Source organism: Anopheles coluzzii, chromosome X, assembly GCF_943734685.1.
Source record: "Anopheles coluzzii chromosome X, AcolN3, whole genome shotgun sequence".
In the NCBI taxonomy this organism is placed as follows: Eukaryota; Metazoa; Arthropoda; class Insecta; order Diptera; family Culicidae; genus Anopheles; species Anopheles coluzzii.
The window spans coordinates 26,480,236-26,505,111 of record NC_064669.1 but is presented as its reverse complement, the minus strand read 5'-3'; the positions used below and the strand labels follow the sequence as shown (position 1 = coordinate 26,505,111).

Here is a 24,876-nt window from a genome sequence, read left to right as displayed (position 1 = left end):
TTAAGAAGCACTAACTAGGTACATAAATCAATTAGAATCATGCATTTTAGCATTATTATCATAACAATGGGTCACAACTGCGCCAAGTAGCTGTTTGTTTACGGTTTTTCACGAACGTCAAATTTTGTCAACTTTTGTCAACTTTTTTTCTTGGCTGCTCCAGGTCACAAAATTTTGACAAAAGCTCAAAAAAGTGACAAAAGCTCACATTTTGAAAAATTTGTCAGCATTTTGTCACTCCCGTGGCCTTTCGCTTACATGCCGTAAAATCATTTTCGGAAGAGCTGTTCCCATTCACTTCAACAAATTATTTGTGCGCATGCTCGAAATCGTTTTGATAATAGGTCGCACATGTAAACTACTACGCAAAATCTATCTTCCGTGCTACGAAAGAAAACATGAATGATATGTGAACGTAAAATTTCGATTAAAATCTATAAAGCTTCAAATAAAACAATTGGTAATCAATGTTTATATACCAAGAAGTGTTTGCTAAGAATTTGCAGAGGTAAGTTTGTTGTACCAAAAATATAAAAATTATCTCGGAAAGTGTTGAGACATCAGGTGACCACAAAGTTCGTAGATTACATACTTTAAATTAAACAAAATCACTAAGAAATTGTTGAATGATTTTTTGGATGAAGCAATACAAATTTGAAATGAAGGTAATGTAAACAAAAACGAAATATATCCTAGTATATGCTTGCATAAAAACATGTCACTTGAAATTGTATGCACCTACAGCGTAACAATCTATTGTCAATAAAACATTTATAATCTTATCAAAATTATAATTATAAGAAACACAAAGATGTTCGAATACATTGGTATAGATATGTAAAATGAACATGTAGATACACAGGTTGTCTACGAAATACGCTATTAATGCGGACCGACCAAACAACGGAACCCAACCAAACCAAAGCTAAGTTGTCGTGTAATTATGCATGTAATAGACATTTTCATCGACTTTAGATGAGATATTATAGATGAGAATCGAAGGGAAGATACGAAGTGATAACCTTTTTGTAATAGGTTATGAAATTACATGAAAATTTGGCTTTGATATTGTATGTGTAAAAGACACACATACACACACAAATCAACAGCAACAACAACAACAACAACAAGCTATTGGTGAAGCTGGCAACGTTAAGTCTCTGGGGTAAATGAAGACAGTAGAAATTCGCTTCATCGACGAAGAAACGGAAGCAGCTGACGTAGAGAGAGAGAGAGATCTGAGAAACCAGATAACTAGCCTTGGAGGCTGCAAACTAGAGGCAACTATGAAGCCTTCCTTCTCTGGTATGTAGACTAGTGATGGGAATAGTTCCGAAAATTGAGGAATGGAACGAACCTGCCAATCTGAAGAAAAAGAACGGAACGCGGAACGCAGGTTCAAGATGACCTGCCATGGTTACGCTTTTTTCAGTGGCTCACTTTTATATATGGTTAACTTGAAAGTATTTATTGAATATGCTGTTATTTATTTTTTGTGCAGTAATCACATAGTTTCAATTAAAACAAAGCTAAATAATAATTTACTGAATGTGTAAAACTATTCTTCTACTAAAATAAAAACGCTTAAGTTAAGTACCCCGCTATACAGTTCCTTTTTTTATAAAAGGTTAAGGCATTTTGTTGTTTTTGTTATTAATAAAATTAATCATTATTCCCTTTTTATACTTCTAAAAAAATAAGTAAATCAGAAATTTGTTGCAACGCATATGAAATTTTGATGCAAAATCAAAAAGCTTACAAGTATAATCGGCTTTTAAATTTCGTATGGATTAAATTACACTACTCTGATTGAATTCATATTCATTAAAAGAAGCAGACAGCATCGAATAACATTGGTTTATATAAAATACATAGACTGCTAAGTTGTTTCTGTAGGGTTGACATTATACTATACGGTGAACTACCGGTGTGTAAGTGTCCGGTAGTGCACTTTAATTGTCCATAAGAATAGCGCTGTTTCACGGGGCGATAAACGGGGTTAAAGAAATTATTGCGGAAGGCTAAACGTGTCATGCATCCTAAATATTTAGTTGCACCATGAAGATCTCAGGTAATAATTCAAACGAGTTCATTGGAGATGCATGCGCAACGAAGCAGCTTAGCACCCAACACATAGCAATTCATTGACTACCACAATGCAGACCAAAACCGGCACCTATACTGATAACATCAATATGGCAGAAGAGAAACATTTCATTCATTGTGCTTACCGCTAGTGCAGGATTGTCTCTTTAAATTTTGGCGATTAGCTTCCCACCAATCACAAATATCTATCCTTCTCTGGCTTCACGACTCAGGTGTTGAACCGTTATCTCTTTGACTGAGAGAGTATGGCTTGCGCTGTTATCACCTTGTGTGTGTGTGTGTGTGTGTGTGTGTGTGTGTGTGTGTGTGTGTGTGTGTGTGTGTGTGTGTGTGTGTGTGTGTGTGTGTGTGTGTGTGTGTGTGTGTGTGTGTGTGTGTGTGTGTGTGTGTGTGTGTGTGTGTGTGTGTGTGTGTGTGTGTGTGTGTGTGTGTGTGTGTGTGTGTGTGTGTGTGTGTGTGTGTGTGTGTGTGTGTGTGTGTGTGTGTGTGTGTGTGTGTGTGTGTGTGTGTGTGTGTGTGTGTGTGTGTGTGTGTGTGTGTGTGTGTGTGTGTGTGTGTGTGTGTGTGTGTGTGTGTGTGTGTGTGTGTGTGTGTGTGTGTGTGTGTGTGTGTGTGTGTGTGTGTGTGTGTGTGTGTGTGTGTGTGTGTTTGTGTGTGTGTGTGTGTGTGTGTGTGTGTGTGTGTGTGTGTGTGTGTGTGTGTGTGTTTGTGTGTGTGTGTGTGTGTGTGTGTGTGTGTGTGTGTGTCCATACCAGAAAGAAGCAAAAGAGAAGAACGCCGTTCTTTACCGGAACGAAAAGAACGCTGTGAGAAACAGGTTCAGACTTTACCTGCTTCCTTTGTACGTACCAAATCGGCCCATCGTATGAAAGAGAGCAGGTGATCGTGCGTTGCAGACCGGATCGAAAAGAACGCTGAGAGAAACAGGTTTAAATTGAACCTGGATGATTTGTTTACAGCAAACCGAGTCGGGTATATTTTTCCTTCGTCGACCGGAGAGTGCCTCCGACTATTTAGAAACGAGCGATTCTGAGGTTTGTGTTCGAATGCGCTTACTTTATTTAGGTTTTCATCTCTTATATGCTATTTAGTTGCTGACCGCATATAGGTCAGCTAACTGTAACTATGACTATTTTGATAACAAGTTTTATTTATATTTAATGCGACATGTGACATGTTTTATGAATTGCGTAAGTTACTTCCTCGTTTGAACCGTGAGAACGGTTGACTACCTGTTTATGTTTGTTGCGTTTCTGAAGCGCGCGCTATTGCTTGAGGTTGAGGTGTTTTGCTTGAACTTTGTTTTAACTTGAAGTGTTTTAACTTGAAGTGTGTTACTGAAGTGTTCGCTACATCCGCATATATGCTTTTACTTCACAATGAGGTCGTACGCAACAACTAATGTAGACCGTTCTAGTTAAACTCCCGGTAAAGCTAGTGTGGGTTGTTACAGGAGCAGAAAACTTCTACTATTTGGAGTATGGTCCGATGCTATTTGTAATGAAAGTTTTGTTCCTGCTTGCAACTTCATTTCTTTCGCATATTTCAATAATGTTTGTTGTTAAATTTTCTCAAAATTGGTACGGAATACTTTGTTGAACTTCAATGAAAAACAACAGGCCATCAGAGTTGGTTATTTTAAAAGTTGGTGATATATAAATAATATATTTATATAACTTTAATATTATACATATTCCGATTTATTTTATGATTTTATATTTTTATATAAATTTTCAAAACTGATCAAAACTTTTTTTTGTTTTGGAAATAGATAACAAAACATTTTCAAAATGTTACATACACCGGTGGACAAAAAGATAGGAAAAAAATTTGTTGTGTGTTTTTTTGCGTGCAATAGGTGTGTCATCGCCAACAGTTGTTGTTGTATTGTATTGTATTGTATTGTTTATTGTATGAAGTGATTGGCCAAACAAGCGGCCTTATCACTGAATTAAAACTAAAACTTAAATAACTAACGCAGTGTACAATGACAAGACGGATCAACAGAATCTAGTAGGTAGGTGCCAGTCAAATAAAATGTAACGCTGATTAAACTTACGGGCCATCGCAGTCATTGGGTCGTTCTCGCTGTACGCACGTCTTGTAAGGTCAGTTCTTATTAGTCTGTAGTTACGGAACACTCTAGGAGGGACATTTATGTTGACTCTAGCCAGTAGTTCTGGCGAATCTATCTCACCGACAATAAGTTTGGACAAAAACGTACATTGGGCATTATCACGTCTCCTAGCAAGTGTATCCAGACCAAACAACAAACAACGAGTATGATACGATGGACGAGGGGTTACATTCCGCCACGGAGTGAAGTGTAGGACAATACGAGTAACTCTCTTTTGGACAGCTTCTATTCTATTGGACCAAACACTAGAGAATGGACACCAAACTGTAGAACTAAACTCGAGGATGGAACGAACATAGGACTTATACAGAGTTAACAGGCAGTGTGGGTCATTGAGTTCTCTCGAATGTCGACGAATAAATCCTAGCATTTTGTTAGCTTTGTCTAAAATATCACAGTAATGTTGTCGGAAATCTAGTTTGCGATCCAGGGTGACTCCTAAATCCCTGACCGTATTGCACCGCGGTAGTTGTGTCCCTGATATGCTATAGATATACCTTATCGGACTAGCTATTCTAAAGAAAGACATTGACGTACACTTATCAACAGAAATTAGCAGGTCGTTATTGATACACCAGTCAGAGAAAACATCAATCGATCTTTTCAGAGAAAGAGAGTCGGAAGTGTTACGTACGATACGAAACAGCCTAACATCATCCGCATAAAGCAGACAATCTGCTTCCGTAAGGGCCAGTGTGACGTCGTTAATAAAAAGCGAGAACAGCAGTGGTCCCAAGTTGCTGCTCTGAGGGACGCCAGATGAACTCTCGAAAACGTTAGAGGAGACACCATCGATTTGTACGTAGTAGCTACGTTCAGAGATATAGGACCTGAACCAATTCACCAGCGGAGTAGAGAGACCGATCCGGGCGAGCTTAGCCAACAGCAAGCGATGGTTCACACGATCAAACGCAGCCTTAAGATCAGTGTATACTGCATCCATCTGAGCTCCGGAAGTAAAGGCTGCGTGGCAGTTGGAGACGAATTCCACCAGGTTTGTGGTAACACTGCGTCGAGGAAAGAAACCATGCTGGCGTGTAGAAATATAAGAACGACAGTGATACATTAGCGAGTTTTGTATGACGATCTCAAACACCTTGGCACAAGAAGGCAAGGTGGTTATACCGCGGTAGTTCTCAGCAGAGTTTTTATTCCCTTTTTTGTACACCGGAAACATCACAGAGGATTTCCAGGCCGTGGGTACAGTACTTTGTGCAAAAGCGAGTTGGTAGATTTGAGACAGAGGCTTTGCTAAAAATTCGGGGCATTTGGCAAGGATTGCCGTAGGAACACCATCGGGTCCAGGGTTGTATGAGGTTTTGACCTGCTGCAGAGCACGTAGTACAGTATCTACTGAGATAATAATATCGCGTACATCAATGTCAACAACATCACAGGGCACATTATTTAAAGCTGCTTCTAATGATAAGCTTGCATCATCCGTAGTAAAGCAGTCCTTGAAACAGCAAATAAATTGCACATGCCTTCCTTACTGCTTGTGGAGACGTTGTTATATGTGAGAACATCGGGGAGCGAGCTGTTACCGCGTTTTGATTCAACATATTTCCAGAATCGTGTTGGGTGTCTGATGAGCGAGAATTTCACTCGAATGAGATAACGAGTATGAAGTTGTCTGTTATAGCTTCTATATACATATGGGCAGCAATGAACCTTAATTTGGAGTGTTGTGTACCATTTGTACTGTAAAAGCGAAAGCATGACGCTTTGTTTTGCTTTAGACGGCGTAAACGTGCATCAGACCATGGTGGACTGCGACGCAAGGACATTAGAGGACAGCAATCCGATATAAGCGCCAGTAGTGTTGTTTTAAATAGTTCCAATGCTGAGTTAACATCCGGATTACATCCGGACTCACGGATTGGTGCGGTAGAACGCCAGGAACGAGCTGTATTGCCAGCACCAGTTAAGTGTAGTTCAACAGGAGGATCATCAACGGCAACCATAGGGAAGGGTGACACCACCGGTGGGGCACAATAATGTAGGATCTCGTCAGAGACAATTATGAGATCGAGAATGTTATTCGATGCATTAGGTATAAAGTTGGTCTGTGAAAGCCCATTACTATAGATGCAGTCAAGCAAAGAGCGGCAGTTGTCCGTAATTCGTGAATTCTCGTAATTGATTCGCAGTGCAGGAACGTTAGAATCATCGGTGTTCCAGGAAAGATTGGGGAAGTTAGAGTCCCCGAATAGGAGAAACGTATCGGTGGTTGCACAAGCAATATTATCTATGGTGGAGCAGATAGTTTGCATGGTAGTAGTGTTGTTTACTAAATCTGGAGGAATGTACACTACACCCGTGATAAAAGTACGTTTATTACCATAAACTCTTACCCAGAGTTGCTCAACGGTATCCTGTGTAGTAGTGATGGGTAATCCGGAGCGGAGTCATGGATCAACTCCGACTCCGGTGCGCATAATATGACTCCGGCTCCGGATCATAACTGAATTCGACTCCGGATCAGTCCGGATCAGTCCGGATCACTCCGGATCACTCCGGATCAGTCCGGATCAGTCCGGATCAGTCCGGATCACTCCGGATCACTCCGGATCACTCCGGATCACTCCGGATCACTCCGGATCACTCCGGATCACTCCGGATCACTCCGGATCACTCCGGATCACTCCGGATCACTCCGGATCACTCCGGATCACTCCGGATCAGTTTTCGTATATTCGATGTACGACTTGAAAGTCAATGAACTCATCAAGAATTGTCTAAACGATAATTCCGGAGTGATCCGGAGTGATCCGGAGTGATCCGGAGTGATCCGGAGTGATCCGGAGTGATCCGGAGTAATCCGGACTGATCCGGACTGATCCGGACTGATCCGGACTGATCCGGACTGATCCGGACTGATCCGGACTGATCCGGACTGATCCGGACTGATCCGGACTGATCCGGACTGATCCGGACTGCTCCGGACTCGGAGTCGATAAGTCCGAGGGTTTTCGCGAACGCACCCCCCCCCCCCCCCCCGCTAAACAGTCCGGAGCAACTCCGAGTCCGACTCCGAGGGGTGCCGGAGTTGGATCAATCCGACTCCGGAAAAAAATTGTATTTACCCATCACTACTGTGTAGGACAAAGTATTGTACGTAGGTGTGAAGCAACGGCAATAAGAACCCCGCCACCGGTTGATTTTTTACTATTTTTGCTGCTGCGGTCTGTTCTATACACTGTATAATTATCTGGGAACAATTCCGAGGAATCAATCGTTGAATCCAACCATGTTTCAGTCAGGATAATAACGTCATAGTGGGTTGTAGAAACATAGTCAAATACTTGATTGCATTTAGATTTCAATCCTCTAACGTTTTAGTACAGGAACAAAAATTCGTCAGTATTATTACGGCAGGCGACCCCTGTAGGATTGACATGATAGCCGTGCGATTGTGTGAGTGTAGTGTCCGTTCTTTGGCGATGGTTTGTTTTGATTTCACGATCATTAAGTTGCGTGCGCCTTTCGTCAAGCACTGCCTCAGTGGAAAAAATATTGTTTGTTGTAGGAAAAACAATCGTCTGGTAAGTGCAATTATTATTTACTAACGTTGTTTCAGCGCCGGTGTTCTTCGTTTCTTGAGACGTGTCAGGATGATTTGTGTGGTTGTAAGTGTGCGCGATGTGCGTGGAGTGAATACCGGTGAATATTAGTGGGTTTGCGGTGTTGGTGATGTGCGTGGAGTGTGTGCCGATAAAATTGTGTGATCCAGCAGTGGCGGTGAGCGAATATTTAGCACCGTAGGCAAAGTTGTAGGGGTGGAGAGACCCATTGGCGGTTGTAATTGACCCATTGGCGAAAATTTGCACTCGGCTGTTGAGTTCGGTAGTCAATGAATTCACGTACTGATAGGCCAAGAGGCCAGGTGTCAGGGGAAAGAGCCTTGTCACGTAGTGATAAAGGCACTAACACTTTAAACGACAGGAATGAGAGTGTAGCCGTATTTGTACCCTGGCGAATAAGACAGTATGCTGTAGCATCGTCAATGGATAAAGCTTGTTTGACCATTTGTACAATTTGGTCACTGGTTGTATCGGGAGAGAGCCGGGAAATATACAACGCGCATTTTTGCACCGCGGAATGAGCGGGAACTATTTTGATAGGAAAAGCTGCTTTATCCTTTTTTGTGCCAGTTATCACAGGTGGTGCATGAGTTTTGCGTTGAACATCGTCAATTCGCTTCGTATTGTTGTTTTGGCTATTTCTTTCATTGTTCGTAGCACCGAATGTAAACAATGCGTGACATCGGAAAACAAACGTTTGGATGGATTCATGCGACGAATTTTTGCGGGAGGGTGACTGCTACGTGGAGTTTTTAGGTCAAGTTGGCTCATCCGTGCAAACCCAGTTTTAATTTCGTTAGTCAATGGCTCCATAACGGTCTTGATGCTTTCGGCTACTGTCGTTATTGCCGCCTGGAATCCATATTGCATGGCTGCGTCTTTTACGAACTTGGTGCGCGGATTCATGAAGACGTTGTTGCAGCCAATACAGCACCAGTGTAATTGTTTATATTCCGAAATGCGCAGGAACAGATCAGCGGGAACCGAAGTGCAGCGCTGATGAAATGGAGAGTCGCACAGGCAGCAGCTGATAGATGCCTCCGCAATTTCCATAGTGCAGGCGTTGCAAATACGGGCCATTCTACGGGAAACGGTGCAGGTTGTCGTTGCAGCAACAAGAGCGATGGCGGTCAGGACGCGTGAACCGAAATGCGAAATATGCGCGAGTTTTTGGGTCACAGAGATAAACGCACTAATGCACGATATACGAACGGTGTTCTAAAATACTGTGATTATACAGAAACCGAAAAATAGTGTGATAAACAGCGCGATTTTCAAGAAAATATACTGAGCGATATGCGAAAGCGACTTTTACGTTAAACGTCAAACTGTCAGTCCAAGGTGGATTTAAAATATCAGGTGATAGAATCTTGAGCATTTTGACAATTCGTCACTTGACGTAAGGTCCCTAGGATTCAAACTTTGTCTACATTTATTCATTTTTTTGATATAATTTATCTTGCACATATTTTAGGCTAAATATGCTTTCAAAATATATTTTGAGTGAGTTCTTATTTAACACTAAAACATACATTGAAGTATGTTATTTCATGTTATTGCGTGATCTTATTGTATAATTAATTATGTATGGATTTGAGAATAAAAACATTTGAGAATAAAAATAATGAAATAATTTATTTGTCTTATTTTCAAATTTATTCTTCATTATCTACGAGATTTATGTACAATTTAAGTGAGGTTAGAACTCTTTAAGTGAGAGAGAAAACGGAGTCCAGTTTAAAATATTAAGTAAGTTTCTATACTCCTATGTGCAAAATCTTGTTTAGATGTTAAAAAAAAACATGACTTAGGGTAATTAGTCAGTTGTTGCACACCACCCAATTATTTCACACTGCGTACAACTTGTTTATTCAAATATTTATAAAACATTTACAAAAGCAAGCATTTTTCCTTAAATGTGAGGCATTTTTGCTCCATATTCCACTATTTTATTTTTTTAAAGAGCTTTTTTTGGATTTTTTAAACACAGATGAAAATATTTCTATTAATATCGATGAAATCGAATGGATTTCTTAGCAAAACCGCTTTACACTGTGTTGGATTTTGGGTTAACATTAATATTTCGAATATGAATTCAAATAGGAAAACACATACGAATCAGAAGGAACTAAAGCATAGTACCCGCTGCGCAAAGCGCCGGAAGAAATCATGCCGTTCGGAGAATTTTATTATGCCATCTTTTTCCCTCCAACGGCAAATTTGTCAAGCAGCTCGTCGAGCTACCCGTCCCTGGCTCCGCCTCATACCCCTCGCGTGAGCACGCTGTCAAAGGTTTGGATGTGTTGGTGCGTCAGACGGCCAATCGCTGTCAGCCGTCGTCCGTGCTTTTTCCCACCATAGCGCTTTCTCTTTCTCGCGTGTGGTCAATACTCGCGAGCTGTTGTGGCCAGTGCTGCAAAATGTCACCATCAATATCACAAAAAAAAACTGAGTGAATCAAAAACCTTGTCAGCGTCACGTACTCAATTGCGATTATCACAGGTGAAATTCTCAAGTGGTTGTAACGAGTGATATGATTGGTGACAATTTGGGAATAAACTTTTAGTCAATCACTGTTATGAAATTTTCTGGACCAGGAGCAGCACTGTAAAATATCACTGTTTCAGTCACCAACGCTCATGACTGAAACGAACCTCAAATCAGCTCACGTACACAAGTGCGATGATCAGACGCAAGATGAACATAGTCGTTGTGACGTGTGACCAGATTGGTGACATTGCAGCAACCACCTCTGGGTCGGTCACTTTGACGTGACTTTGTTTGTCTGTGATCAATTTAGAAATGTCACTGGTGCTATCACGAGCATTCGTGATTGAAATGAAATTCATTTCGGTTCACGTACACATGTGCGATGATCAGAGGTAAGACGCACATGGTCGTTGTGACGTCTGATCTGATTGGTGATATTTTGGTAACCAACTCCTGGTCAATCAGTTTGTCGTGATTTTTTGGTATCTTATTATCGCGATAGACTTAGAATATACGTGGCGCGGGCGAGTGGTGTTTTATTAACCATGTGCATATGATTACAAGCAGTAGTCGGTTCTGCTAGCTGGTTAAATGATCCCGCATCCTACATATATTGCCAGACTCATTTTACTGATCCAAACGTTTATGTATGAACTCTCGTAAGCAGTGCACATGCAAGGATTACCGCTTCATAATGTATTTATTAATTACTCTAGAAAAACACTTGGTAGTAGATTGGTCCAGTTCGCCGCAGCGAACAATCTGGTTGTAGGAAGTACCAAATTTGCGCGGAGGGACATCCACAAAATGACGTGGGCGCACCCGGATGGCGAATCCTTCAACCAGATCGACCACGTGTTAATAAGCCGCCGACGACAGTCGAGCCTGTTAAACGTCAGAACTTATCGAGGAGCCAATATCGATTCCGATCACTACTTGGTTGGCTTAGTGATACGTTGTAGAATCGCCCGCCCCCGCGCCAATGGGGGCGGAGAAAACACGCAGCCTCGGCTCAACACGGACTCTCTAAGGGACATTACTGTCCAACAGGAATTCAAAGCCGCTTTAGACGAGTCTCTACTACCAGAAATCAGATATGAAACTACGAGCGAGAGGTGGAACGCTCTAAAAACAAAAATAATAAACTGTGCAAGAAATATACTCCCACCACGTCGTGGCAACACCAAATCTGGCTGGTTCGACGATGAATGCAGACTAGTGACCGAACGTAAGAATACTGCATACCGAGCAATGCAGCAACGGCATAGAACGCGGGCATGCGCAGAGGAATATTCACGGCTCAGACGCGAAGAGAAACGAGTTCACCGCTCCAAGAAGCATGCTTTGGAAGAGCAAAACATGCGGGAACTCGAGCAAACCAGAGAGGCGTACGGACCGACACGAAAGTTTTACCAAGCGATAGCAGGCCACCGAAACAACGTTGTACCTAAGGTAACCTGCTGTCGCAACAAGGATGGAGATCTGGTTAGTAACCAGCCAGAGGTCCTCTCGCGGTGGGCTCAGTACTTTGATGAATTACTCAACGACCAGTTAAACGAACAGCTAGAAGCGCCACTAGCAGATAGTGTCATGCTACTGCCACCTAGCATAGAAGAAACACGAAAGGCTATCCGTCGGCTGAAAAATAACAAGGCACCCGGAACCGACGGAATTGCAGCTGAACTGGTCAAGAATGGAGGTGCACGACTAGAAAACGAGATTCATCAAATTGTTACTGAGGTGTGGGATAGCGAATCGATGCCTTGTGATTGGAATCTCGGCATCATCTACCCCGTATACAAGAAGGGAGACAGGTTGGACTGCAACAACTACAGGGGTATTACGGTGTTGAATACTGCCTATAAAATATTCTCCCTGATCCTTCAGGATCGCCTTGTCCCGCACGTCGAAGAGATAGTAGGAAACTATCAAAGAGGATTCCGAAACGGAAAATCAACCACTGATCAGATCTTCACCATGCGGCAGATCTTGGAGAAGATGGCTGAATACAGAAACGACACATACCATCTCTTCATAGATTTCAAAGCCGCATACGATAGCATAGCCAGGGTAAAACTGTACGACGCTATGAGCTCATTTGGAATCCCGGCCAAACTGATAAGGCTAGTTAGAATGACTATGACCAACGTCACATGCCAGGTGAGGGTGGATGGAAAACTCTCAGGACCTTTTGCTACCACCAAGGGTCTGCGCCAGGGGGACGGGCTTGCCTGTCTCCTATTCAACCTGGCGCTAGAGAGGGCCATCCGCGACTCGAGGGTGGAGACTACGGGAACCATCTTCTATAAGTCAACCCAGATCCTGGCATACGCTGATGATATAGACATCATTGGTCTGCGGCTCTCCTATGTAGCAGAAGCCTACCAAGGGATTGAGCAGGCGGCAGAGAACCTCGGATTGCAGATAAACGAGGCAAAGACCAAACTGATGGTGGCAACATCAGCGGACCTACCAATAAATAATCCAAATCTACGTAGGCGTGATGTACAGATAGGTGAACGCACTTTTGAAGTCGTCCCAGAATTCACCTATCTTGGGTCAAAGGTCAGCAACGACAACAGTATGGAAGTTGAGTTGCGCGCAAGGATGCTGGCTGCCAACCGGTCATTCTACAGCCTGAAAAAGCAGTTCACCTCAAAGAACCTGTCGCGACGGACGAAGCTGGGACTATATAGTACCTATATAGTACCAGTACTCACATACGCCTCTGAGACATGGACACTGTCCAAATCTGACGAAACCCTCTTAGCCGCGTTTGAGAGGAAGATGCTCAGAAGGATACTTGGCCCCGTATGTGTGGAAGGACAATGGAGGAGCCGCTATAATGACGAGCTATACGAGATGTACGGCGATCTCACTGTCGTACAGCGTATTAAGCTCGCCAGGCTCCGGTGGGCTGGCCATGTTGTACGCATGGAAACGGACGACCCAGCCCGTAAAGTCTTTTTAGGCCGTCCACAAGGACAGAGGAGGCGTGGTAGGCCCAAATTGAGGTGGCAAGATGGCGTGGAGGCGTCCGCCATTAAGGCCGGGATAACGGACTGGCAGACGAAGGCGCGAGACCGTGAGCGGTTTCGGACACTCCTGAGGCAGGCCAAGACCGCAAAGCGGTTGTAGCGCCGGATAAGTAAGTAAGTAAGAAAAACACTTAGACCCACAAACAGCCGGCACTGGAATTTGAGGCGATTTGGAAGAAGGGAAGGAAGAGTCAGTACGACTTTTAGCGGACATTAGCTAAGTTTCTTGTCCAGATGACCAATTTTACCGTATTAATACACGATGCGCAATCTCAGATTGCGCATATATTCGTTTTATCAAAACATATGTCATTTCGCGTAGCCAACCCTGAGCTATAAACGTCATTTCCATACAATTTCAGATTGCGCCAAGATTGCGCATAAATTTTCAAGATTATATGTCCGAGATATATAATTTTTTTTTGACAGATAAATATATCAAATCGGGCCGTTTGACAGATAAATATATGCGCAATCTGAGATTGCGCATCGTCTATTGCTACGGTTACGCTGTTCGATGGTAACGGGAATCCTATGTTAATGATGATCTCCGGGGGCGGATACACGGGCTGTTGTTGGTGGCAGTGGATAGACGCTAGGCGTCAGCATGCCGTGCCCGTTAGAAAATCCGTACCCGTGCGCGGTGTCAATTGCGCCAAAGGTGGATTATGAAAGGTGCAGGAATTTGGTGGCTTTGTCTAGAGTTAGTGCTTTCGGATATGAAAATAATATAACCCGGATGTAAAACAAAAACTATCTACCTTTTCATCCATCTACAAAACATCTTTTTATATTTGCACTATGAAGAAACTGACAAATTACACGCCTCGTATGCTAAGAATATCACCGATTCGATTAAAATTATTACACTAACAGCACAGTGAATGAGGAGGTGCCGCTGAAGTGATTTCACATCCGAGGAGCTCTGCTTGATCGTTTTCCAACCGAATTCGAACGCCGACGCAAGTACTGGAAAACTGCCTACTTTATCTTTTTGAGTCGACCGGATTCTTAGGCCGGTTCCTTGGCCAGACGCTTTACTTCGTTTTGTCAAAATTCTCGATCGTACCGACCATGACCAAAAGGCAATCTCCGTCAGTTGGTCGAGTTTGCTGTTCATGAGCATGGTGTAAACCTTGATAATGTTCTCTTTGTTCACCAGCTTGCCGGCATAGCCCGTGAACACTTCTGTGACCTGAAACGCCTGTAATTCGAAACGCTGGAAACGGCGCATCATGCGCACAGCACATCATATTATGCGCGCATTACAACATAGCGCTTAAAGTACGCGACTGTGCGGAAAGTTTTACGTGGACGTGGAAAAAATGGAGACCAAACCTCAAGTGTTCAAAGAGCGGACAGGGCTCAAAAACTCAAAGCGCATAGCACGTTAAGAGCACAAAAAGCGCACCGTTCTCGTAGACCAAACTGTGGGAAAAGTGCTAGCACAATGCACTATGTGCAATACTACGAACAGCTCGTTCATTGTCAGGATGAGAATTATTTCCTGGAGCGTCCTGTAGTTCTACAGGATCCACTGCACGCCACGGTAAATGTTATAATGTTCAGTGTCGGTGATGTTTTGGGTTCATTATTCGCGATATCGAATCCAGTGGATTCACAGCCAAGTAGATGCTTATCTCGGCGATGGCATGCAACAGCATGGTGGCATCAAAGCGAGCAAATGTGGTAGTCAAAACTGGATCGGTCAGAGAATCAGCCGGCACGTCAAATGGCCTGCACCGTCGTAATCGTGGCAATTCACTCCTGTATACATACATTATAAGCGAGTTTATTACATTATAAACCGTTCCTAAAAATAGCAAATAATAATGTTTATCAATCAATCGAGTGAAAGAAAGAAGCAAAACTTACCATGAATTAAGTATGAGTGCTAAGTATGACACCAGCATCCAACGCTGGTGCATGGTTCCAAAATATGAAGCCGTTACCTCGATCCCATTCTACGTGTGCTTCGACTTGCTGATATGTTAAATGGTATGAAACACGAACCGTTTGCAATTTTATCTCCTAGCTTCGAATAACAAACCAAACCGTTTTCCGCTTGCTATGCCTCTTGAAATGTAAATATTAAACACACATCAACAACAATAGTTCTCCAAGCCCAAGGTGTATGGAGACCAGGCTGCTCATAGCCTGTTTTCCAAATTTGTACGACACATCTTAATATTAGTGACTTAATAGAATGGCATATTATGATTGAAACCCGTAACCGTTTAAATAGACTTAAAGCGACAACGTTTTTTGCGACAATTTCGCTCTCGTTTTTGATGAATTGCATTGATAAATTTGACACCAAGTAGATCAAAGTAGCTCAGTTTACTCAGTCAACCTGCTTGTTTTTTGTTAAAAAAAAACATAAAAAAAACAAGTTGAATTGTGCTCAATTTTATTTTTCTTTTAGTTTGGCATTAATCTGGCTGGAACAAACTGGATAATTTGATTCTATTTGATGCAGCAGAATTATTGCGCTAGGCAAGTAGCTCTGTTTGCAAAATTGGGCTACTTTCTGTCACGCGAGACGCTGCCGCCCTATGTCTTTTTGAACGGTAACGGAAAGACATCACTAATGAATAGTTTGGATTATTTCGTCAAAATTTATTATTGTTCAATAGCATTTTATCTACACAATTTGATACATTATATATGCCTGTGATTGTATTAACTGTTGATTTTTACAATAACGAAATAATAAGATCCAGTTTATACAAAATTTGAAATTTATATAAAAAATATAAATTTGACATTAATTAAATCGAAATTTTGACGAGTAGATTTTAATTCTGACCCATCGTTTCAATCGATATATATATATATATATATATATATATATATATATATATATATATATATATATATATTATATATATATATATATATATATATATATATATATATATATATATATATATATATATATATATATATATATATATATATATATATATATATATATATATATATATATATATATATCCCTTCGTCCTCGTGATCCTCTGTCAATTGAAACACGTCATACTCTTTATACTTTCAATGATCCTATTCTATCCTGTTTCAGGTTGTTTAACCACTTTTACTATCTCTTTGATTTCGACTCCTCTCTCAACTCTTTCCGTAACCGTATTTTTTCTTCTAATTCTCTTTAATTATTCTTCTAAGTTTCATGTAGTTTTGATAGTCTCTACGTTCTACCTATGTTTTTTTTTCTTTAATTTTTTTGCTAGGTCTAGACTAGTTTAGTTAGACTTAGTTTTTCATGAATTAATTTGTTTATTTGTTAGGGTTTATTTAGTTTTAAGTCTGCCTTATTTAGCATGGATGGCGGATATTGTATTAATAAATGAAATGAAATGAAATGAAATGAAATTTCAATAACTAAAATAGATGTTATGCACAATTTACCACGTATAAGTGTAATTTCTCATACAAAATATATGACCTACCCGTGTAGGTGGTCATAGAAGTAAGGGGTTAAAAAGGCTAAAATAAAAAAAAAACATGAAAAATTTTTTTGAAAATTCCCATTTATTTATACTGGCAAGAACAAAGTTTTATGCAGCTACCTTGAAAATTTGAAGTTATTTCAATAACTAAAACAGAAGATATGATCAATTTACCATCCAGAAATGCAAACTCCCATACAAAATGTATGGCCTACCCGGGTAGGTGGTCATAAAGATGAGGGTGTACTTTTGGTCATAGAAACGAAGGTTAAAATAGTACCGTCTCGCTCGAACAATTTTGATGTAAAATGTCATATGAACTGTCAAAATAATAAAAACCAATTTCCATTGTGCAATAGAAGAAACTGGCGAAACTGACTTCACCGAAATGACAATCGGACAGCATCCCAACCGAAATTTGTCGGGGATAATCCCAAGCGAAATTTTTCGGGAATAATGAACATAAACTCATGCCATCTCTTTCTATTCATCAGCTATACTCTCTCACACGCATCGATGAACTTTTACACATCTCTTTGTTCATTGTGCTATATTTGAAGGGTTTAAAACTGATAGATAACGATTCATGTTCATGAACTAGTAGTGGTCAAATGGTAATGGCCCAAGCTCCCGACCACGCTGGTTTTCGCTGGTCTTTTCGGGGATAATTCGTTTACGAATTATCCCCGAAAAGACCAGCGAAATACAGATCATTTTCGGGGATAGTGAACACACGTGAAGGATGAACCCATGCAAAAAAGAGCTAAAAATAGAAATGAACATTCGGATTCATTCCCTTCCCTCATATTCCAATTCATGCTCATGCTTCATCCTTGATGCTACCAACCACATCGCTAATTCTACTTCGAATCACTTTGCCAGTTGCGCCACCATGTTATTATTCATGATCGTGCTATTTGCTTGTTTTGTTGTATGAAGGGGTACTGATACTAAATGAATTAAAAGAAATAAATAAAACAATAAAAATAATAGATTGACTATTAAACACGCATTTCTAACAATGAGTAAAGGGGTCTGAAGTTACTGGAGCTGCATGTTTTAAAAAGAAATCAAAACTTTAAATCATCAATGAATACAATAAAAATGGAATTGAACTCATGTCGACCATGGTGCAAACATTACACCATTACCATTTGACCACTACTAGTTCATGAACATGATTCGTTATCTATCAGTTTTAAACCCTTCAAATATAGCACAATGAACAAAGAGATGTGTAAAAGTTCATCGATGCGTGTGAGAGAGTAGAGCTGATGAATAGAAAGAGATGGCATGAGTTTATGTTCATTATCCCCGAAAAATTTCGCTTGGGATTATCCCCGACAAATTTCGGTTGGGATGCTGTCCGATTGTCATTTCGGTGAAGTCAGTTTCGCCAGTTTCTTCTATTGCACAATGGAAATTGGTTTTTATTATTTTGACAGTTCATATGACATTTTACATCAAAATTGTTCGAGCGAGACGGTACTATTTTAACCTTCGTTTCTATGACCAAAAGTACACCCTCATCTTTATGACCACCTACCCGGGTAGGCCATACATTTTGTATGGGAGTTTGCATTTCTGGATGGTAAATTGATCATATCTTCTGTTTTAGTTATTGAAATAACTTCAAATTTTCAAGGTAGCTGCATAAAACTTTGTTCTTGCCAGTATAAATAAATGGGAATTTTCAAAATTTTTTTTCATGTTTTTTTTTATTTTAGCCTTTTTAACCCCTTACTTCTATGACCACCTACCCGGGTAGGTCATATATTTTGTATGAGAAATTACACTTATACGTGGTAAATTGTGCATAACATCTGTTTTAGTTATTGAAATTTCATTTCATTTCATTTCATTTCATTTCATTTATTAATACAATATCCGCCATCCATGCTAAATAAGGCAGACTTAAAACTAAATAAACCCTAACAAATAAACAAAATAATTCATGAAAAACTAAGTCTAACTAAACTAGTCTAGACCTAGCAAAAAAATTAAAGAAAAAAAAACATAGGTAGAGCGTAGAGACTATCAAAACTACATGAAACTTAGAAGAATAATTAAAGAGAATTAGAAGAAAAAATACGGTTACGGAAAGAGTTGAGAGAGGAGTCGAAATCTGTGTCCCGAAAAATGTTCTGTTATTTCTTTCTCTCACTCTCTTTCTCCTATTTTATTTAACTATACTCTCTCTAGCGCTTCCCTCTCTCGTGTTATGTCCATCCGTGACCTTGGTATTATACTTGACTGTCGTCTTAACTTTAAACTGCAGCTTGATGAGGTGCTACTAAAAGCTAATCGAACCCTTGGGTTTATCTTACGTTTTACCTCTATTTTTAGAGATCAAAGCATCCTAAGAATCCTTTATTGTGCTTTGGTAAGGCCTATTCTTGAATATGCAAGTATCATCTGGAATCCTCCCACTATTGATGGCTGTTCGAGAATTGAAAGCATTCAGCGCCTCTTTACCAGGATTGCCTTTCGTCGTTTGTTCGGTGCTGCCTCACTACCTCCCTATGAAACGCGATTGCAGTTATTCAATCTTCACTCTTTAAGCTTCCGCCGCCAAGTGTTTCAGGCTTGTTTTATTGGTGGCTTATTACTTTCTGCTACTGATGCTCCTGATTTACTCTCGTCCATCTCGCTGTATGTTCCCTCTCGTTCTCTTCGTCCACGTGATCCTCTGTCAATTGAAACACGTCATACTCTTTATACTTTCAATGACCCTCTTCTGTCCTGTTTCAGGTTGTTTAACCACTTTTACTATCTCTTTGATTTCGACTCCTCTCTTAACTCTTTCCGTAACCGTATTTTTTCTTCTAATTCCCTTTAATTATTCTCCTTAGTTTTCTATTACTCTCTTTTTTTTTGTTTTTGTTAAGTTTATGATAGTCTCTACGCTCTACTCTTGTTTTTTTTCTTTTCTTTTTTGCTAGGTCAAGACTAGGTTAGTTAGGCTTAGTTTTTCATGAATTATTTTGTTTATTTGTTAGTATTAAATTAGTTTTAAGTCTATTATATTTAGCCTTGATGGCGGATATTGTATGAAATAAATGAAATGAAATGAAATGAAATGAAATCAAAGAGATAGTAAAAGTGGTTAAACAACCTGAAACAGGATAGAATAGGATCATTGAAAGTATAAAGAGTATGACGTGTTTCAATTGACAGAGGATCACGAGGACGAAGGGAACGAGAGGGAACATACAACGAGATGGACGAGAGTAAATCAGGAGCATCAGTATCAGAAAGTAATAAGCCACCAATAAAACATGCCTGAGACACTTGGCGGCGGAAGCTTAAAGAGTGAAGATTGAATAACTACAATCGCGTTTCATAGGGAGGTAGTGAGGCAGCACCGAACAAACGACGAAAAGCAACCCTGGTAAAAAGGCGCTGAATGCTTTCAATTCTCGAACAGCCATCAATAGTAGAAGGATTCCAGATGATGCTAGCATATTCAAGAAGAGGCCTTACCAGAGCACAATGAAGGTTTCTTAAGAAGCTTTGATCTCTAAAAATAGAGGTAAAACGTAAAATAAACCCAAGAGTTCGATTAGCTTTTAGTAGAACCTCATCAAGCTGCAGTTTAAAGTTAAGACGACTGTCGAGTATAATACCAAGGTCACGGATGGACATAACACGAGAGAGAGACGAGTTAGAGAGAGTATAGTTAAATGAAATAGGAGAAAGAGAGTGAGAGAAAGAAATAACAGAACATTTATCAGGGCACAAGCGAAGTAAGTTGGATGAACACCAATGAACAAATGCATTAAGGTAATGCTGAAGACTCATACAATCAGAAGAAGAGGACACAGGTAAAAAGATTTTGATATCATCCGCATAAAGGAGATGACCATCAGGAGGTAAAACATTACAGACATCATTGATGAACAAAGAAAACAGAAGTGGACTTAGCACACAACCCTGAGGGACACCTGACGTACAAAAAAACTCCTCAGATAAGTACGACCCGGTTTTAACCCTGCAAGATCGATTACTTAAGTATGAGGACAGCCAGCTAATAATGCCATCACCAAAACCAAGTTTAGATAGTTTAGCTAATTGTAAAGAGTGGGGCAAACTATCAAATGCAGCATGAAAGTCAGTGTATATTGCATCAAGTTGGGTACCTGCCTCAAAAGATCTGAAAATATTGGTACAAAAGACATGAGATTAGTTGAAGTAGACCTACCAGGCATAAACCCATGCTGTTTAGGGCTAATAGCGGAACTACAACTATGAAGTATGGTTGGAAAGATACATAGCTCAAAAGTTTTGGCTGTGGCACATGTTTGAGTTATCCCACGATAATTAGAGACAATGCTACGACATCCCTTTTTGTGTACCGGAAAAAGCCAACAGGATTTCCAAAGAGCAGGAAAGACCCCGAGAGAAAATGAAAGGTTGAAAATTTTAGCTAGGTGTGGAGCAAGCACGTCCTTACAGTTTATTAAAACTGAGGCAGGAATGCCATCTGGACCAGGAGTGAAAGAACGTTTCAACTCAAATAACACCTGTACAACTGTTTCAGAGCTAACTCAAATATTAGAGAGATTAATTAAGTTCTCTGGCGTGTAGAGTAGCCCACCCTCGATAAGGTTAGGGTCACTAACCCGTGGCTCAAACATTTGGGAAAAATGGGCAGAGAAGAGTTCACAAATATCAACAGGAGTAGAGGCAGTTAGAGAATCAAGTACCATTTCGTTAGGTAACGTATTGCACCCTCTTCGTACCCTAACAAATCGCCAGAAGGATGCTGGATCAGAACGGAAACGCGATTGCAGTCTACTCGAATAGGCCTCAAAACGAGCCCTGTTGTACAATCGATGCGCAGAGGCAGCGTACTTAAATAAACGAAAGTTGTAGGCCGATCGGTTCAGACGATATCTGCTAAGAAATTTCATACGATCCTTTTTGAGGTTGCGAAGAGTACGATTGGACCAGGGAGGATTAGGAGGGGATCGAAAAATAGGTGTACATGAAAGGAGTGCAGAGGATAACAAAGCATTAAACGATAGGACAGCCTCGTCGACCGATGTACATTGATAAAAAAAAAAGACCAGTCGGCACGAGATAGAATAGAATTAAGTTTACGATAGTCTGTAAGACGAAAATTATAACGAACACTCTATGAATTAGGAGCAGAAGGCAATTCATTCCTTACCCTACTAGCCCTAAATAAAGAAGACGGTTACGCAATTTCCAAAATGACTTCAAATTTTCAGGGAAGCTGCATAAAACTTCGTTCTTGCCAGTATAAAAAAGGTAAAGTTGCAACGCACTTTTTCCAAACCTTCTGCTATTGGGAGTTTAATAAGAATTCAATAGTTGAGTTCAATAGCTTTTTAGATGGAATGCTTTTTAGTTGAACGCTCGATAGTTGGCTGTCGGTTCAATTAAAAACCATGCGTTTGAATGGGAAAACCGGCTTTTGAAGATTCCACAAAAATCTCATGGCTTGTCGAGAAAAATTTCACATTTTTTTTTTGAATGGAAAAACGTGCCAACTAAAAAGCACATATTCCATAGTTGGCAGGGAATCGAAGTTCAACCAATAAGTGAAAGGCCACGGGAGTGACAAAATGCTGACAAATTGTTCAAAATGTGAGCTTTTGTCACTTTTTTGAGCTTTTGTCAAAATTTTGTGACCTGGAGCAGCCAGGAAAAAAAGTTGACAAAAGTTGACAAAATTTGACGTTCGTGAAAAAGCGTAAACAAACAGCTACTTGGCGCAGTTGTGACCCATTGTTATGATAATAATGCTAAAATGCATGATTCTAATTGATGTATGTACCTAGTTAGTGCTTCTTAAACAAAATATCGATGATATTCAGATGTTGGAGCTTTTTTTCGCTCTTGTGTATGTTTTTGGTGCGGCCACGAGAAAAGCTCTTTTTTGCAGTTGACAAGCAATTTTGACAAAGTTGAAAATTTTTTCAACATTTTTTCAGCTCCGTGGCCACGCGCTAAATGAGTTCAGACTGTAGTACCACAGACAAACCGACGTGACACTTCGAACAACATGAGCTTCAAAAGTTGTCTCTTTATTTCAAATGAAAATTCGTTAAACACTAGCGCCATCTTTATGATGATTCGCTTACTACACTGACACAGAAGAGAAACTGCTAAAACCCCTTTTTTTTGTTTTTCTCCCCATCAAATGATTTATCTGGGTATTTTGTCCAATTATTTTCATAAAATCTTATCTAACACTTCAACCGTCATTTGTAATTGAAAAAGTTGTTTCCATTTAAGTACCCGCGAACAGAGCTTATATTATAAAAGTGATCGCCTTCATTGCAAATGACAGTACTTTCGTGTGGGATAGTTTTGTAACGAAAGTGTCACGTCAGTTTGTCGGTGGTAGTACTACTAGGGTTGTTATAATTATTATTACTCGCTAGACAATTTACTTTTATGAGTTCTTTTCAACATCAAAATCTAATAACAACTGTATTGCTAGAAATAAGATATGTTTTCTATATTTTCTTCTATTTCTTATAATGTGGTGTAAATCTTTTAAAAAGGTGATTTTTTGCTAATGGACTGAAATATATTTTGCATACTCAAAAACTGTCGTACCTCAAATCTATTAAGTGAAGCAGTGTGTTCTAGCTTTATCAAAACATTTAACTTTATTAACTATAACCAGAAAGGTTATTTTAGAAAATGTATGACCTACCCGTGTAGGTGGTCATAGAAGTAAGGGGTAGAAAAAGTAAAAAAAAAAGAAAAATAATTTTAAAAATTCCTATTTTTTTATACTGGCAAGAACAAAGTTTTATGCAGCTTTCCTGAAAATTTGAAGTTATTTCAATAACTAAAACAGAAGATATGATCAATTAACCATCCAGAAATGCAAACTCCCATTCAAAATGTATGACCTACCCGTTTAGGTGGTCCTAGAAGTAAGGGATACAAATTGAAAAAAATGTTAAAACATATTAGGGTAAATGTACCTATAGTGGTGGTAGTACCAATAGTGGTGCTATTGCTCTAAAATGAGGTTCATAGGGCAAATTAAAAGTAATTAAGTTATTTAAGTTAGTGATAAATGTTCTTTAGCCTTAGGATTTCATAACGAAACTCATGTTTCTGTTAAAGTTCTAAACGACCACATAACCACGCAATTACTAGTTTTTAAACATAACTGTTATGTAATATTATTGTTTTACTTGAATTATTTGCCTTTTGACCATATTTATGCATTTTTAAGTGTTTTTTTTACCATAGTGCCATTATAGCTACACAAAACAGGCATGTTCCTATAGTGGTTATAGTTATAAAATCAATAAATACAGGTCGTTTTAGATTTTTTCGAGGAAATTTTTGGCATGAGGTACTGTTTTCACTAAAATAAGCAACAGAAATGATTTTTATGTAGGTAATTTACCAAAAACAGGCCAAAATTCGCTTATCTGGTCGAATGATAAATTGACTTCAAATCATGCACACTCTTCCGGGTGTAGGTTGACGACAGGTGTGATGCAGTACTTTAGTGAATAGATTCATCAAGCAAATTTATACATTTTTTTACGATCAAATTACGCAAGAAACCAACATTATGGCAGTAATCGTTGCTATTCATACGAAAACAGCTTCGAAACTAAGTTTCATTAATATTATACACCGTTTTTGATGGATCTTTGTTTACCACCACTATAGGAACACAATACGACGACTATAGGAACCATACCACTATAATAGGTACAACGAAGCAATCACAAAAATATGTAATTTTTCGTAAATTTGATGTATTTCATGGTAAAAATGGTTGTGATTGCGAAGATAAAACATATTCCAATTGCTATGTGTTAAAATATTCAGAAATTGTCGTTCCTGACACTTTAAATCCATTAAAACACATCGGTACCTCTACAAATTGCACCACTATTGGTACATTTACCCTATCTATTATTTTTTTTTATTATGATTTCTTTTTACTGGATGGAAACATATTTTTCGAGGCATTCCTAAATTTTCAAGTCAATATATGAATTCTATCAAAAGATATTAATAATTTAAAACGCAAAACATACCCGGATAGG

General features: G+C 39.7%; 1 protein-coding gene across 2 annotated transcripts in view; it reads left to right on the top strand.

Moving 5' to 3' along the window:
* Positions 1-213: 213 nt before the first annotated feature.
* The window catches only part of LOC120960959 (glutamate receptor ionotropic, NMDA 2B), a 155,082-nt gene continuing 130,419 nt past the window's right edge, over positions 214-24,876 (top strand). Inside the window, exon 1 of one of the 2 annotated variants that reach the window (XM_040384462.2) lies at positions 214-508. In XM_040384462.2, coding sequence (XP_040240396.1) covers positions 403-508 — 106 coding nt within the window. In that variant the 5' untranslated portion in view covers positions 214-402. The remainder of the gene's footprint in view (positions 509-24,876) is intronic. The other variant, XM_040384460.2, reaches the window with a different exon arrangement.